This window comes from Phaseolus vulgaris, chromosome 9 (assembly GCF_051622355.1).
Source record: "Phaseolus vulgaris cultivar YP4 chromosome 9, ASM5162235v1, whole genome shotgun sequence".
NCBI classification, from domain to species: domain Eukaryota; kingdom Viridiplantae; phylum Streptophyta; class Magnoliopsida; order Fabales; family Fabaceae; genus Phaseolus; species Phaseolus vulgaris.
In genome coordinates this window covers 14,923,480-14,940,401 of record NC_143506.1, presented here as the reverse complement: position 1 = coordinate 14,940,401, position 16,922 = coordinate 14,923,480, and the positions used below count along the sequence as shown (strand labels likewise).

General features: G+C 30.8%; 2 protein-coding genes across 3 annotated transcripts; one reads left to right on the top strand and one right to left on the bottom strand.

Annotated features, from left to right (window-relative positions):
• Positions 1-4,212: 4,212 nt before the first annotated feature.
• LOC137820686 (zinc finger CCCH domain-containing protein 23) lies at positions 4,213-5,417 on the bottom strand. Its single transcript, XM_068624870.2, has one exon. The coding sequence runs from the start codon at positions 5,401-5,403 to the stop codon at positions 4,564-4,566; it is 840 nt and encodes a 279-aa protein (XP_068480971.1). The 5' UTR covers positions 5,404-5,417; the 3' UTR covers positions 4,213-4,563.
• Positions 5,418-12,252: 6,835 nt separating this feature from the next.
• Positions 12,253-16,922, top strand: LOC137821766 (endo-1,4-beta-xylanase 1). Of its 2 annotated transcripts, none has more exons than XM_068626513.2 (5): positions 12,253-12,553; positions 13,269-13,624; positions 13,779-13,956; positions 14,147-14,683; positions 15,583-16,922. In XM_068626513.2, the coding sequence occupies exons 1-5, from the start codon at positions 12,512-12,514 to the stop codon at positions 16,696-16,698; spliced, it is 2,229 nt and encodes a 742-aa protein (XP_068482614.1). In that variant the 5' UTR covers positions 12,253-12,511; the 3' UTR covers positions 16,699-16,922. The 2 variants fall into 2 exon arrangements, with proteins under 2 accessions (XP_068482614.1, XP_068482615.1); XM_068626514.2 differs by lacking the exon at positions 12,253-12,553 and adding an exon at positions 13,040-13,177.

Genomic DNA, 16,922 nt, shown 5'->3' with positions numbered 1-16,922 from the left:
AAAAAACATTTTTGGAATATCAAAAAATATCAAAAATTTATGAAGGTTGAAGAAAAACATATAGAAGTGCAGGAAGAAAGAATCCAAGTTACATTTGACTTTTAATTTAATAAAATATGGTTTGGATTAGTCCATTTTGTATGTGGACTACTCTTTGAGTATATGAATCATATGTATAAAAAGTAGTTTTTTTCATTAAAAAAATTAATATTAATTTTGAATAAATTTATTTTTTATTTATTAAGTTTTTCTTATTTAAATAAATTAGTTAAATTGATTCATAATATTATTTTCGCACATAATTATAGATAAAAACATATTATAATAATGTTATCTTTTTCAATTAAATTTGAATTTCAATCATGCTAATAAATTCATAAATAAAATATTATATTAAATATATTTTTTAAGATGATACATATATACGTATGATTATTATTTTAATTTAAAAATAATAGAAAAAAATATATATAATTTATGTCAATACATATATACGTATGTTATAATTAGTATTTATGTCAATATTTTTTTTTGTTTGATATTAGTTGAAATTCATAAGTTCAATTAGTAATGATGCTACTGAAGTAGTGTAATTAAAAAACACTATAATGAATTTGAGACATTCAAAATATTACATAGTCAAATATTGTCATGATATAATATCTTTTAAATCATGCACGAGGATTTACGTAGTGATAAATTCATGAAATTTTCAAACAATTCAATTATTAATATTATTATAATATTATACGAGGAACAAGAATTATAATTCGTTATACAATACGCATTAAACAACCAATAGTAAAAAAAAAATGTAATGATGGTGACAACAAATAATTGATATAATGATTTAAAAAATGAAGACTTTTAATTTATGTGACCGAGATAAATTTTAAGGTCCAACATAATAAATGACAGATGTTCTTAACGAGAATTGATCCTATTTTAAGTCAAACTCTTTATTGTAGATGTTATTTGATCAGTTTCTCTTTAAGTAAAGTCAAGCTGTTAGTTGTTCATAGCAATGGGAGTTGAATATAATATAGAATGGTTGTTCATCTTCAAATCTTCAAATGATTCTATTACGAAATTAGGCTATTTTAGTTAAAAAAATTGTGTGTAATTGATTTTTTCTATGTTCATAATTTCTGGTTGAAATGGTTTGAGTGTAATTAAATTTTTTTACTAAATTCAATTGAATTTTTTATTATTAATTTATATAATTTATATAATATTTGATAGAGAGAAAAAAAAATTGTTTTCAATCTATTCCGACTTCAAGTCCGAGAGATAGTATCGTTAGGATCAATTATCACATTTGAAGTATTGTTCGTTTTGAAGGTCAGTGTTCCGTCACAGTTTTGTTCTTAAAAGACGTCTCAATAGATTGAGGGAGAAGAGAGTGTATAACCTGCCATTAACCTCGCCTCCTAAACAATGTGAAACTATATTTACATACCGAAACACAACCATTAATATAATAAAAAAAAAAGATAATTACTAATTTTCAAGCACCAAACTATCCTAAACATGGGTGTGTGGATTGTGATGGTTGATGGATAATCTCGATGGCATGGTTCCACGCAGCATCTCCTAACTAGAGTAACCTTTTTGTCCTTTTCTAAGAATTTAGAAAACGTGGTCGATTTTGGATGGAATTGAGAAACCACCGTCCATTTTTGTCGTGTTTCTCATTTATAATCTTGCTTACCCATAGTCATTAACGCGCTCTTTTGTTGCCTACAATCGCTCTTTATTCATCACATTGCTTAAAATTGAAACAACCACAAGGGCCCCTCCATTCCAAATGGTGCATCCTTGACCACACCTTGTCTCTTCCAACTCTTAGATTTTCACATGAGTGGATATTATCAACATTAATTGTTTTCTTTTGTTCATACAATGCAATAAAGAAAGAGTCAAGTAGCAACTACAAGTGGCACCAAGTGGATCAACACCTATAAGATTCGTCTTAGAATACAAGATAAGCCTCGCTGTGTCAGCATCGCCATCCACATCCCCTATCTAATCTTGCTTTATTATTACTTTAAGCATTTCATATTACTCATAACTCATAAACCTTTCACAATATTCTATTATTTCTTCATTCTCAATCGGTTTTTAATAGTATAACAATTTAGGATTTGTTCATAGTATAATCTTTTTATATAGTATATTATACTTATGTTAGAAAATGAAGTCAAATATAATTATACCTTTTTTTAAATTAATGTTATTTAGTTGTATATAGTTTCTTTAAAAGTCAATGATGATGGAGACATATATATTTTATGGAGAGTTATAACTAATAATGATATATCTCGACGTATTTATCTATAATAATAATAATTATTATTATTTACTATATATTTCATATTTATGTCCTACTTATTATATATTTCATTTTTCACTTCTTATTAGTACATGCCACCAAAAGTGCATATAACAAAATTATATTTCATAAAAGAGGAGAAATAACAAAGTATTCCCTAATGTACTATATTTTATTAATTAAAATTTATCAAAAGCTATCAAATTATAAATTAGAACGTTTTTAATAGGAGATGAAATTGACCCAGTTTTTATGATTTAGAATATAACTTAAATAAAAAGCATCTTTTATATATTAAATTAGAATATTTAACTTACAAAATAAAACTTTCGTTCTCTCCACTCTTCAAATTAAAGATTCTCGATATTATTTTTTCTATTTTAGAAGTGTACTTTGCATACTCACAATTAACCAAATATTTCCTCTTTCAATAACCTGTAATCACCGTCTCTCTATACTTATACTTTAATTAAATATACATATTTTTACTTATTAATAATAATTAAACATAATATTATATCATAATTTAATTTTTTATTGCAAAGTTAAAATACAATTCGTGTAAGCAAACTGTTTATTTATTATAATTTTTAATCATGTAAAACAATTTTTGTCAGGTACAATACACAATCTACCATGCAAATTTAGATTAATGTATTAAAAAGTGAGGTATTATCATTTCTGTTGATATTCACCAAGAAGCTTCATAAATTTCAATCATTAAATTCCATTTGAGTACTTGGACCCCAAGTTACCTCAACCAAGCTTAACCTATATTAGATAACAAAGTGGTTTCGTTGTGCAAATTGTTTACCTTCGGATTATAAAAATAATTAAAATGTCATCACCTCACGTCGTTTACTACACACCTTCTCTAAACACAAGAGCAGCCATTGCAACACAACACACATTTCAAACACTGAAATAACTGAATTATAGAAGAAGATAACAATGTTTCGTTTTTACCTTGGTTTCTACTTTGCCCCCGTTGTCTGCTAGCATTCTGGCATCAGTAACTTTTACAAACTATTTATTCCGTTGTTTATCATGTATATATGGTTACATTAGACCGTCTAATTTATGTATAAATTATATTTATTTACATTGTATAGTTTTTTTAGTAGATGATTTTTTTTTATAAATCATCTAATTTGCTTGTTTTCATTAAACCATTTAATCTATTAATAGACTCTTTATGTATTTTTTTAATGCTAGATCATCTAATTTATTTAATTAACACTATATTATCTAACCTGTTTGATCATCACTAGATCATTTAATTAGATTATCTTAATTATTTTTTTTACTTTTAATATTATAAAAATATATATTAATTGTTGGATATCACCTTCATAATAATATATAAGTAAGTGTAACCTTATAAATTAATTTTATAAAAATAAATTAGATTTAATATTCACTTCTTAATATGATATTAGAGTTATCTAAATATTCTAACGAGTTTATTAATTCTATAACATTACCCACAATCGGATCAATATCAAATCACATATAAAGTTGAGTTAAATGTAAAATTTATTTATTAATATATATATATATATATATATTTATTTTTTTTCTTTTTTTTATTTATTATTTTCTCTTATTTTTTCATGAAAAAATCCATAAACTCTTCCAGTACATTTTTAAAGGGATGTATTTCATGTAATGTTATTATACCATCTCCGTGGTTGGAATTGGGAGACTAAAAAATTACCGAGGAAAGAACAAATTCTTCCTTCATCGTCGTATGCATTAGAATTTAATACAGTACGTCGAAATTTATAAAATAACTTTCCTAACTTTTATGCAAACATAATCAGAATTGAAATGATCCAAAATCAGAGAAAATGAAGAGCATTAAAATAATATACAGCAGAGGCCAGAAAGAGGTGCTTGAAGAATTTAAGCTTCACAACGAGTTATCATACAGAAGTAGTCTAGAGACAATGGAGCAATTGCATGTGGTGAAATGAGAGGAGAATTTGGGTGTGAAGTTAATCGAATTTTCACTTGGAAGCAGGGAATCCAACATGCGTTACATGACTTGGCAGATAAAAAAAAGGACAGTAGTGTTGAATCTTCAGATTTCTGGCATTCCTCAGACATAGGTGAGAGAAGGAAGTAGAAAGCAGAGACACACAGTAGTATTTTCTGAACTCATCAACTATGTACATAAAATTCTATTTTATTTGACATTGCATTATGCAACTTAACAGTAGAGAGAGAAATCAAAGGCCACCAAATCCAATGTGAGGAGCAGAACCTCCAATGGAATTATCCCTGCTAAGCTTGGCGTAGATTCTCGCCCTAATATCTCTCCCAGATTCCACTCTCTCCATAGCAGCCTCTTCTTCCTCACACGCATTGCCACTTAAAATACCGCCACGTGGCGACCCGAACACGCACCGGGTCAAACCCGAAAAAAGCCCATCGTCCAGTTGAACACTCCGCATTGAGCTAACTATCTCTTGTATGTTGTGTACGTAAGGAGAAGAGGGCGGAGAATCGAAGAAGGAAGAGTTCATAACGGAAGTGGGAGAGGAAAGAGAGGACGATTCGGGTACGAGGCGGAGCTGGTCGTTGGTGTGAGCGAAGAAGCAAACTCTGCGGCGGCAATTAGTCCCGTCTTTACAGAGGTGGGTTCTGTAGCGAGAAGGGTGGAGCCAGCACTCGAAGACGCCATGCGCGAACTGACACGTGTCACCCCTCTTGCAGTTCCCCTTCCGGTAATCAGGGCAGGCCGTGGCGGAGTAGAGGAACTTGCGGGGGTCCCGGCGGCGAGCCTTCTCGGCGGGGTGGGCGTAGGGACACTCGGTCCAGTCGTGGGACCTGGCACGTGGACAGGTGAGTACCTTGAACTGAAACATCAGGAAATGATCGGTGGAGAAGGAGGCGGTGTCGGGCGCATTGGGAGAGAACGGGGAGAGTGGTCCTCCGTCTGCGGCGGCGGAGTCCCAGAGGTGTATTTGAACGTTTGGTATCATGTGATTTGGTTTGTGTTTGTTTGTTGGGGGTGAGTGATAGTGAATATATAATAAGGTTGGTGTGGTGCGGGGTAAAAGGGGCATGCGGTTTTCCTATTTTTAACAGAGGTTGAGTCAATGATAAGTAACATAAAAATATCTGTGGATTTATGATGACGATGATGAGGTGTACAGTTTCCACGTGGCTGTGACTTTGTTACTGTAAGAGTTGGTATCTATCTAAAAGAGACACTTATTACACATAAATATGATATCTAAACACGAATATATATAATTATAAATTGATAATAAAGATTTATATACATAACTATTATATTATTTTAGTAAGTTTTATATTATTTTTTAAATAATTTTTTTATGATTTGTTAACACAAAATTTGTTTCTTAATTATAATTATAATAAAATTTATATAATAAATTTAAATTTTTAAAAAATTAATATATTTTTACTTTTTAAAATTGTATTAAAATCATATTAAATTTATCAAAAATTTAATAAATATTTTTTAAATTTAATACTTTACCAATAGATATCATAGTATCATACTAGGTATCCGATATAAGTAGGCGACTGATCTTTTAAAAAAAATGTTTGAGTTTGTTAGCCTTTCTTCTCTTTCCATCCTTTTGTCTAATACAACGGACAAATAATATTTTTAATTTCGTTAATTCCTGTATGTTATTTGATAGATGATGCTATTTTGGGCACGTGTGTACTCTGTAGCAAACTTCCAAAGCTGGAACTTTCTATCAAATATATATCACTTTTTAAAATAAAATAATAAAAAATAAATTTGTATCAACTTTATTTACTACATTAGATCAGTTTACTATTTATGTACAGAATTTCTTTCTAATTAAATTCTGATTGCCAATAATCTACCCAAAAAGTTTAGTTAAATTTAATTTGGTATAAATAAAATTTTGGATGGAATGATTGCTGAAAAAATATTTTGAAAAGATGTAACTTATTCTTATAAGATTGTTATTTTGTATTTATTTTATTCAGGGTAAGTTAATTGAATTAATAAAATGTGTGTTAATTTATAGGAAAGTTAAATGATTTGACACTAAATGTAAAAAGAGAATTTTTAAAATGAAGTTTTCATTAATTATAATTTTGTATTTGATTATATAACAATTTTATTACGATAATAAATGTTTAGTCTTTGGTGATCATTTCACAATCAACCTTGGGGTTGGGTGGTGGTGGTAATTATTGGAAAGATTTCGATTAGACATTGAAATTAAATATATTATTTTCACTTTGTGGAGACATTTGTACTCATACACGAACTTTAACTTTTGATTATAAAAAATAAGTTGGATAAATATACTGCATATAACTGTTGATTGAAAATGGTATTGTAAATATCTGTTTGCAAACAAATTAGATAAAAAATAAGTTGAAGTAGATGTAACACTCCTCATACCATGGATTTAAAATATTACCAGTTCAAAATGTGAACTTTGTTACATCTATCCTTGGATCTTATAGTAATTACAATATTATAAGAAATATATAGATTAATTATGTATTATCCATATACGTATTTATTATGTGGAACAACCATCATTACATTGACTTTTTAAAAAAAAATTGTGAGTATAAAAAATAAAGTGGGTCTAATTTCATATATAAATTGTCACAAGATTTATTTGAATATTTCTTAAGAAGGATTTCTTTCAGAAAAAAGAAGAAGCATATATATATATGATTAATTCATATCAATATCTGATCTCTGCAAAAAAAAAAAGACTTACAATTTAGAGTAAAATATTAATGAGAGGTTTAATATTTTTTTATTTAGTTAATTATATATCTTTATTATTAAATTCTAATTCTGTGAATTTTTTCTTAAATTTTTTAACCTGTTAAATGTATACCTTATTTTGAAACGGTTGGGTTATGGTCTTGGGCCGACTCTTGGCGATTAAGGAAGGACGTCGATCTAATTATTACGTGTGTAGTCCAACTTGGTGATTAAGTACAATTTTAAGTTAATAGTAGTCTTATTTGCCTGTGCATAAGGCTGGGGGCATGTTGGGTTATGGGCCTTGGGTCGACCTTTTCTCATTTAGGTAAGAGGCTGATGTAAATGAATAATGTAAAGAAAATAGTATAGGATGAGGATGTGGATTAATTAACATTAACCATGCAGTAAAAAACGGCAGACAAAGGGTTAAGACTTACTCTATATATACTAGATAAAACCTCACATATAGACAGATCACAAATTAGGTTAAGAGCACACTTGTTCTTGACTACCTTGAATGTTCTGGGTTTAGGTCTCCAATTAGCCTGTCTAGAACAGAAACATATGAGGTAGAAAAATGTAAGAGTAGAATTATTTGGAATAAAATATTATATTATAATAAAATAATAATTTTTTTAAATGTTAATTGTTGAAATTGTGTTAAGAAAGTGTGTTAAGGTATACAAACAACAATAATAGGTAGACATTCTTAACAGATACCAACATTCACTTCACAATCAAATATTATTATTTTATTTTAAAAAATTGTTTATGTTAATTTGTATCATATCATGTCGGATTTTGAGGATAACCTACGTAGACGAGAACCAAAATGCATTCACACTTTAAATGTTGTTTCTTCCTGGACTTCCATATAGTTCTCCGGACATTTCATAGGTTAGAGAACCGTCCTTAAAAAAATACTTCTGTATTTTATAATTTCAAAATATTTTATAATTTTATATTCCAAAAGATATTTTTGGATCCAATCTAATATTCAGAATATTTTTTTTTCTTGAAAAATTTATTATAGATTACACAATTTAGAAGGTGTTTTGGTAATAGCTTTTAGATTGTATAATCATAACATCTTCTTACTATAATATGTATGTCTGATTGTAAAATTTAAAATTACTTTCTAGATTGTAAAATCTGAAATGTAATTTTAAAATGTATTTCAAATTGTTTAATCCAAAAGATATTTTACAATCCATAATACATATTATAGTAAAGGAGTGTTATAAATTATAATTCAATATAAAAAAAATAAACTTTAAACCCTAAACTCTAAATTCTAAACCATAAGCGAACATTTATCCACTTTAAATTATCAACTTTTTAATCTCAATTACTGGCTTGGGCCTATTAGTCCATGTCCCTCAGAAAAAAAAAGAGAAAAAAAACAGGCAAATGCTCCCTGCACCCAACACTTTTGAACCTGCACCCAACATAATTTCAAAAATCCCGAAAATACTCTTTATTCCGGAAATAAAAATTCTGAATTGAAAATAATGCATTCCGGAAAAAAAAAATCCAGAAGAGGTTTTTGTGTTTCGGATATAAAAATCCGGAAAAAAAATCAAAATTCCATTCCAGGTAAAAAAATCCAAAACTGAAAATAATACATTACGGAAAAAATTATCCAGAAGAGATTATTGTGTTCCGGAAAAGGGGGTCCAGAATGTAATTTTATATGTACCCCATTTTCTTAAGGGTATTTTCGGTATTTCCCCTGTGATTGGGTGCAATGATATGGTGCAGGAAGCAAGGCAAATTCTTCCTGCACCATATCAATTTTTTAAATTTCCAAAATTACCCTTCTGCACTATATCAATTTTAACCTCTCCCATATCAATTTTTTAAATTTTCAAAATTACACTTATTTCAAATTAAAAAATTCAAAATAATAACTATAATTGAGAAATAAAAAAATATATTCTGGAAAAGAAATTTTGAACACAAAACTAAAAGCACATTCTGAATAAAAAATTTCAGAATTGAAAAATATGTTCCGAAAATTGAAATCCAAAATATTTCAGATAAAAGTTTCAAAAATAATTTTTCCCATTTTGTGTAAGGTTATTTTCGTCATTTAGAAAAGATATTTTTATCATTTTCTAGAACTGATTGGGTGCATGCTGAAATTGATACGGTGTAGGAAGAAATTGTCAGGAAGCAATTGCCAAAAAAACAATGTAACCTCTATATTTCAAAGTCCACGAAAGGAGTACGCATAATTTATGGGCCAGTTTTTTTCTGCACCTTCATATTTTCTTTCCACAGTTCCATGAGTTGGTGAATTTACTACTTGACTCTTAATTTAAAAAAAAAAACCTTGAAGCACCCCTCTTATTTTCTCTTATTCACTTTGTCCATACACCACAAGCGGTTTCTGATGGAGCGGCGGTTATTGACAGAACGGTTAACCTAGTGAGACATGGAATGTTTGAGAGGGTGTACTTGAAAACAACGGTTTTATACTGCATTAGTCAGGTGTTATCATTATATATTATTGAAGATGTCGTGGTGTTCGAGGAGATTATAAAAGACTGCATGCGAAGGATGTGCTTGAGGTTCTTGGGGTGGCACGATACGTTCCTGTAAGCCAAGAAGAAGATGAAAATGATAAAAAATATGTCAATCCAAATATTCAAAAGCATATAAATATGTACAAGATATTTCTACAAAGACATAAACATCTACAAATGCATTAAAGCTTAGTATACAAAATACATGTTAATCTGAAATATAAAATTTATATTGTATTATAGATTTTACAATCTAAAATATAAAATTTATATTAAATTATAAATTATATAATTCAGAATGAAATATATGATATTTTAAATTACATAATTTAGAATATAAATTTTATATTATATTTTAGATTATAAAAATACAAATTTTATATTTAGAATTGAAAAAACTCTAAACATCAACTTTCAGATTCTTTGATTATGAAAGTCTTCATAATACATTGTGAAATTGGAAAAAAAAATCAATAGAATACACACAATAATTTTAGTACTCTAAGAAATATGAGGTGCAGAAACAAAGTATGAAGGTGTTGGAAGAAATTTCCTAATTTATGTTGTCTCCGGCCGCTTTGACCACAGTCTGCAGAAAGACTGTTTCTTCCTGTACCTCCATATCTTCTTCTGGCACCTTCATACACAATATGAAAATACATTTTTATTCTTCTTGTGCCTCACCCATAGAATAACTTCTGGATTATGTGTAATCTGGAAACGCATTTGGAAAAAGACTTCCGGATTACATAATCCGAAAGTTAAAAAAGACTTTTGAATTATGTAATCCATAAAGTAATCATGCATCTGAAAAAAAGACTTCTGGATTATATAATCTGGAAGCTAATTACAAATTTAAAAAATGACTTCCGGATTATGTAATCTGGAATCTGGAATATTACAGAGAGAATATTTTGGAAATACGAAAATCTATGGAAGTGAGAGAAGAAGGTAAGCATCCCTGCAGAAACCATGTTTACACTGAATGTCCAACATCATTTTCAATAATGACTTCTTTAACTAGAATTTTGAAAGAAAAAACACTTTATTATTGTTTCTCCTCCTCAATGATGCCAACTTTGATTTCTTTCTTCTTCAATGTCTTCCATTCTAATAAGTATATAGTAGAATCAAAAACGAAAATGAGTTTTGTTAATCCAATCCAATCATCTTAGTTGCTAAAACTGCAAGTTTCAAGAAGGAAGAACCCCTGCAAGCACAATGGTTCACCTCACTTACAAGGAATCTTTTTTAATATATCACATTAGATCACGATAGATAAACATAAACTCAAATTGAACAATTCATTTTCCCTTATCTCATGATCTCCAACATCTCATTTGGATATTTTGGCAACGTTGCACCATTACATATTTGTTGCTTGCAAGTTCAAAAGAGAATGATAATTTGATATGCTTCCCTTACATGAGAATCTTATCTGATAGTCATCATTTATGTATTATTTTTCCCATTTTAAAATAATATTCTTTCAACTTTTTTTAAATAATGGTTATTCCAATCCAGAATATGTATGTATAAAACATACATAATAATTGACAAATTTTTAATTAAATTTATGTTAAGTTAAAACTATATTTTACGAACAAAATATATATATTTTTGAAATAAATTATATGAAAAACCTCTTATAAATTAGCTTATGTTTTTTCTCTTCTATAAAAAAATTGTGGAGAAATAAATATACACATATCGTCTAACTTTTAACAAACAAAAAAATATAATATTATCATATACGTTAAGATAATACATATGTTAAACCTTTTTGTTAAGTATTATTATTAACAGCGTAATAAATAACCTATCTCATCAAATTATATTAAAGATAGAAAAAGTAAATGCTTTCTGTAAAAGAAAACACACACAAGTACGATAGAATAACATAAGGAGTTTATGTTAGTAGCAAGTACAATAGAATAACAAAAGGAGTTTATGTTAGTACAGATATGTATAATTTCTAAAATGTAGGACACATAGACACAAATTTATATATTATATAATTTTGAATTATATAAATTGAAAATAAATATTTATGTGCAAAAGTATGTTTTAGATTCTTTTGGGAGCAGACAAAATATTTTTATGACTGATTTAAATAATTTATTTCTTATTTTTATAATCATAATAAAAATTTATACAATAAATTTGAGTTTTTAGAAAATTATTGTATTTATATCTTTTAAAATTGTGTTATAGAACCATGCTAGAATTTTCAAAAATCTAACAAATACTTTTTGAATTGAACACTTCACTTATAAGTATCATACTAGTGTGTACGTGTGCCCGATACAAATATGTCATTTAAGAGAAGTGTCCGAACCTCATAGATTAGTAGTCTTAGGAAGAAATTGATAGTGTATGGGAACAGCTATGTCCACCAAACTGTGGCAAAACCTTGAAGTGTGGTGCGAATGAATGAGTGGTAATGTTAAATTAAGGAAGAAAAGCGCTGTTCCTCGACCTAGGCGCCTTAGGCTTCCATTCCAATTCAAGCATTGGTTATCTGCAGGACAAAGCAACAGGGAATGAAAAATATAAGCAAAAACAGAAAGCCAACTCCTTCACTCTGTTTTCTTTTTTGGGATTACTTTAGAGGATATTTAATAACAATCAGTTATGTATTTCATTTCAGACGAAAGCTAACGGCATTCCCACAATGGGGTTCTCGTTTATGAGTTTGGCTGCTTGGCCCCACACTTTTTCGTAGCCTTCACTCTCAAATTTCCTCACTCACTTTGTGTGTGTATATATATATGGAAGAGGTTATGGCCCTTTGCCTTCACAAGCAGAGTCTCCAACTTTCGCTCCTACTTCTTAGTGAGTCAAAATTGTTTCCTAATTGAAGGTCTTCTGGTTGGTTTTTTATTGGGTTAGAAGTCTGAAGAAGCCATGGAAAACTTACCGAAGATCAATGAAGGAAACCACTCTGAGGCATGCACTTTTACTTCTCCTTATTCAGCATGTTTTCATATTATTCTGTTGCTTTTTCTTTTACATTTGTTAACAAGAAGAGCCCTGTATTTACCAAATTGAAATGTTAAGGTGTGTGAATAGGAAGTTATAGCAAATAATAGAATATGGTTCATCTAGAACTAAAGTACTTCCTAACTATTTTCCTTGTTAATATAATGTTACTCTTCTTTCATATATAAAAAAAACCTATTCACCTACAAAATAACCTGACTGGTGAGTGCCAAACAATCAAACAATTCATAAAACACCATGCCTAAGTTGATCTTCAAGTTTCCAACTGTTTTTTTTTATGTTTTCTCTGGCAGAAAATGGAGGGAAACATATCTGGTCCTGGTGGGAGCCACACTACTAATATTTTATTAAATCATGACTTTTTTTTGGCTAAACCCCTTGTTTGCTTATAAAATCAGTGAACATCATTACCTGCTCCAGTCCAAATGATTATGAACATACAGTAATAATGAATTTAATACTGTTAGATGTTTGTGAATTCTACATCTTGGTAAAATCTAATGTATTTCGCATTAAGCTCATACTTGCTGTGGTTCCACCTTTTCAAATGCTAGACCAAAATTGCAACAAGTGTGATGTGCCATTTCATTTCTTTTTTGTTTCATGAAATCTTTATATTTTCACAAACACTAACATGTGATGCGTTTTCCCCTTATTTCAGAAGATAATAAACAAGGGGTGCGAGTCCACCGAAGATGAAGACATCATAATAAATCCCCAGTTTGATGATGGCCTGAATAATTGGTCTGGAAGAGGCTGCAAGATTGCCTTACATGACTCCATGGAAGATGGGAAAATTCTTCCGAAGTCTGGTAAATTCTTTGCATCTGCAACAGATCGTACCCAAAGCTGGAACGGGATTCAGCAGGAGATTACTGGAAGAGTGCAGCGCAAGCTTGCCTACGAGGTTACTGTATTAGTTCGGATATTTGGGAACAATGTCACCACTTCTGATGTAAGGGCTACTTTGTGGGTTCAAGCACCAGATCTTCGGGAGCAGTATATAGGCATTGCCAAGTTAGTTTCCATCTTAATGCTTTATTGCATCGTTTCTCATAGGCTTATTATTTTAATCACAAAAATAAGAAACGAATTTGGTGCACTATTATTTGATCAATGATTGATATCAGAATGCTTCTATAATTGGATTAAAAGTTATTTGTATTTAAAGTGTGCAGGCAACAGATAAAGATTGGGTTCAAATGCAGGGAAAATTCCTTCTAAATGGTTCCCCATCAAAAGTAGTAGTTTATTTAGAAGGCCCCCCTCCAGGCACTGACATTCTTGTCAATACTTTGGTTATAAAACATGCAGCTAAAACACCACCTTCAACACCACCAGATTGTGAGGTTGGGCTTTCAAATTATTGTCTGTAAATTACTTTCATATATCAAATCAGTAATTGCTGGAATTTCTTTGCGCTCATTCCTTGTTTAAATAAAAAATGTGACAATAGTTTGTACGCATATTGGTACAGTTTTGTTGAATGATCAACTATGTATGTTTTTTAAGCACTTAAGATTAATTTTGCTTTTGCAGATTGCTGCTTTTGGTGTTAACATAATTGAAAACAGTAATCTGGGCAATGGAACCAATGGATGGTTTCCACTTGGTAATTGTACTTTGAGCGTTCAGAGTGGTTCACCGCGTATAATTCCACCAATGGCAAGAGACTCTCTTGGGCCTCATGAATCCTTGAGTGGGCGCTACCTCCTTGTAACCAATCGCACACAAACATGGATGGGTCCTGCTCAGATGATCACTGATAAATTTAAACTCTTTCTAACTTATCAAGTATCTGCTTGGGTCAGGATCGGTTCCGGATCAACTGGGCCTCAGAATGTTAATGTTGCTCTTAGTGTTGATAACCAGTGGGTCAATGGGGGACAAGTTGAGATTGCTGATGGCAGGTGGCACGAAATTTGTGGGTCTTTTAGAATTGAAAAGCAGGCATCTAAGGTTATGGTTTATATTCAAGGTCCTGCTTCTGGTGTTGATTTAATGATTGCTGGACTTCAAATTTTTGCTGTTGACAGACAAGCGAGGTTTAAATATTTGAGGAGGCAGACAGACAAGGTAAAATCTATCAGTATTTTATATCTTATTAGACTTAAATATGTTTTTAATCATGAAAATATGATTACACTTTGTCATAATTCTAAAAACATGATTGATTTTAGTTTTCATAGATTTTAAGAATAGTTCCTCATCTTTTAGCAGTGACATGATATACATCAAAATTATCACGATAGAGATCATTCTGAAGCAGGTTACATGACTTGTTTAGATTAATGTCTCAGACCAATAGTAAATGGTGATAGGATTGTATAAAGTTAATTGATTCTTTTTGGAATTAAAAAAAGTTGGAGGACTAAAATCAAATTGACTATATTTACAGTTACAAGAGCTAAAGCATATGTTACTATCCATTTGTTTTCATTTAATTTATCAAATCCAACTTGTCTTGCATTCATGCCCCATCCGTACCAAAAGTAGAAAGCAAAAAATGGTATAAGAACTCAAGTTCAAATGATCTGCTGATAATTCTCTGGTGCAGGAAATATCTGTGCCTGGTGGCCATTAGTCTCCATACTCAAACATGTTCAGAAAATGATTAATAGATTGTAATGGGACCGAAATATTTCTTGAAATTTTACAATGTTGTCTTGTCCGTAAGATTGAAGCATAATGCATGCTTATCTACTTCCTTTTTCCCATGGCTATGTCTTTGTATGATCTGCCAACTGACATAAATCATTCCCTTTTATGACAAAATAAAATGCTATACGCGGCAGAAAAAAAAATGTTATAGGAAGCTTGATATGTTTAGACTCTAATGCTTTTTTTTTTAAAAGATCAGACTATAATCCCTAATCCTTTTCCATTATATGCATTATAGAACAAGTCACAGCTTGCATTCTTTGTAGTTTTCCCCCGTTTCTCGTTTCAACTATTTCGCACTTGCCTCCATGCAGATCCGTAAGCGTGATATTACCCTAAAATTCTCTGGCTTGGATTCAATTGGAAATCTTGGAACCTTGGTGAGAGTTAGACAAATACAAAATGATTTTCCCATAGGAACGTGCATCAGTAGAAGCAATATTGACAATGAAGATTTTGTAGACTTCTTTGTGAAACATTTTAACTGGGCCGTTTTTGGGAATGAGTTGAAGTGGTATTGGACTGAGCCACAACAAGGGAATCTGAATTACAAGGATGCTGATGAAATGCTAGACTTATGTCAGAAAAACAAGATAGACACTCGGGGCCATTGTATCTTCTGGGAAGTGGACGGCAATGTTCAGCAATGGATTAAATCACTAAATAAAACTGATTTGATGAAAGCTGTCCAAAACCGCCTGAATGACTTGTTGACTCGCTACAAGGGTAAGTTCAGACACTATGATGTCAACAACGAAATGTTGCATGGTTCGTTTTATCAGGATAGACTGGGTAAGGATATAAGGGCAAACATGTTCAAGACTGCACACCAACTAGATCCATCTGCTACTCTTTTTGTGAATGACTACCATGTTGAAGATGGATGTGACACCAGATCATCCCCAGAAAAGTACATTCAACATATTCTTGATTTGCAGCAGCAAGGTGCCCCAGTTGGGGGAATAGGAATTCAAGGTCACATAGATAGTCCTGTGGGGCCTATTGTTTGTTCTGCCCTTGATAAATTGGGCACTCTTGGTATACCAATATGGTTTACTGAGCTTGATGTGTCATCCACCAATGAATATGTCAGAGCTGATGATCTAGAAGTTATGCTGCGGGAAACTATGGCACACCCAGCAATAGATGGTGTAATGCTCTGGGGATTTTGGGAGTTGTTTATGAGCCGGGAAAATTCACACCTGGTGGATGCAGAAGGGGAACTCAATGAAGCTGGGAAAAGATTCCTTGCTCTCAAACAAGAGTGGTTGTCTCACAGCCATGGTTATGCTGATGCGCAAGGGCAATTCAGCTTCAGAGGCTTCAGTGGAACATACAAGGTGGAAGTTGTGACCTTAGCAGAGAAAGTTTCCAAGACATTCGTTGTTGACAAGGGTGACTCCTCACTGGTGGTATCAATCGATTTATAAGCGTCTTCTTCACTTTGGAATTTGTATTTCTTGGTTGTGTTATCTTCTACTCTGATTTTCAACATTTTTTTAATTCTTTGTGCGCTTTGCTGAATACCAGGTTGGTTATGCATAACCGTCTTCATTTCAACTAAGTTGTTTCATCTCTGTCTACACTACATTTCAATTCATCACTGTCTACACTACATTTCAATTCATCATAGCTGCTCCTATTATTCTTCTGC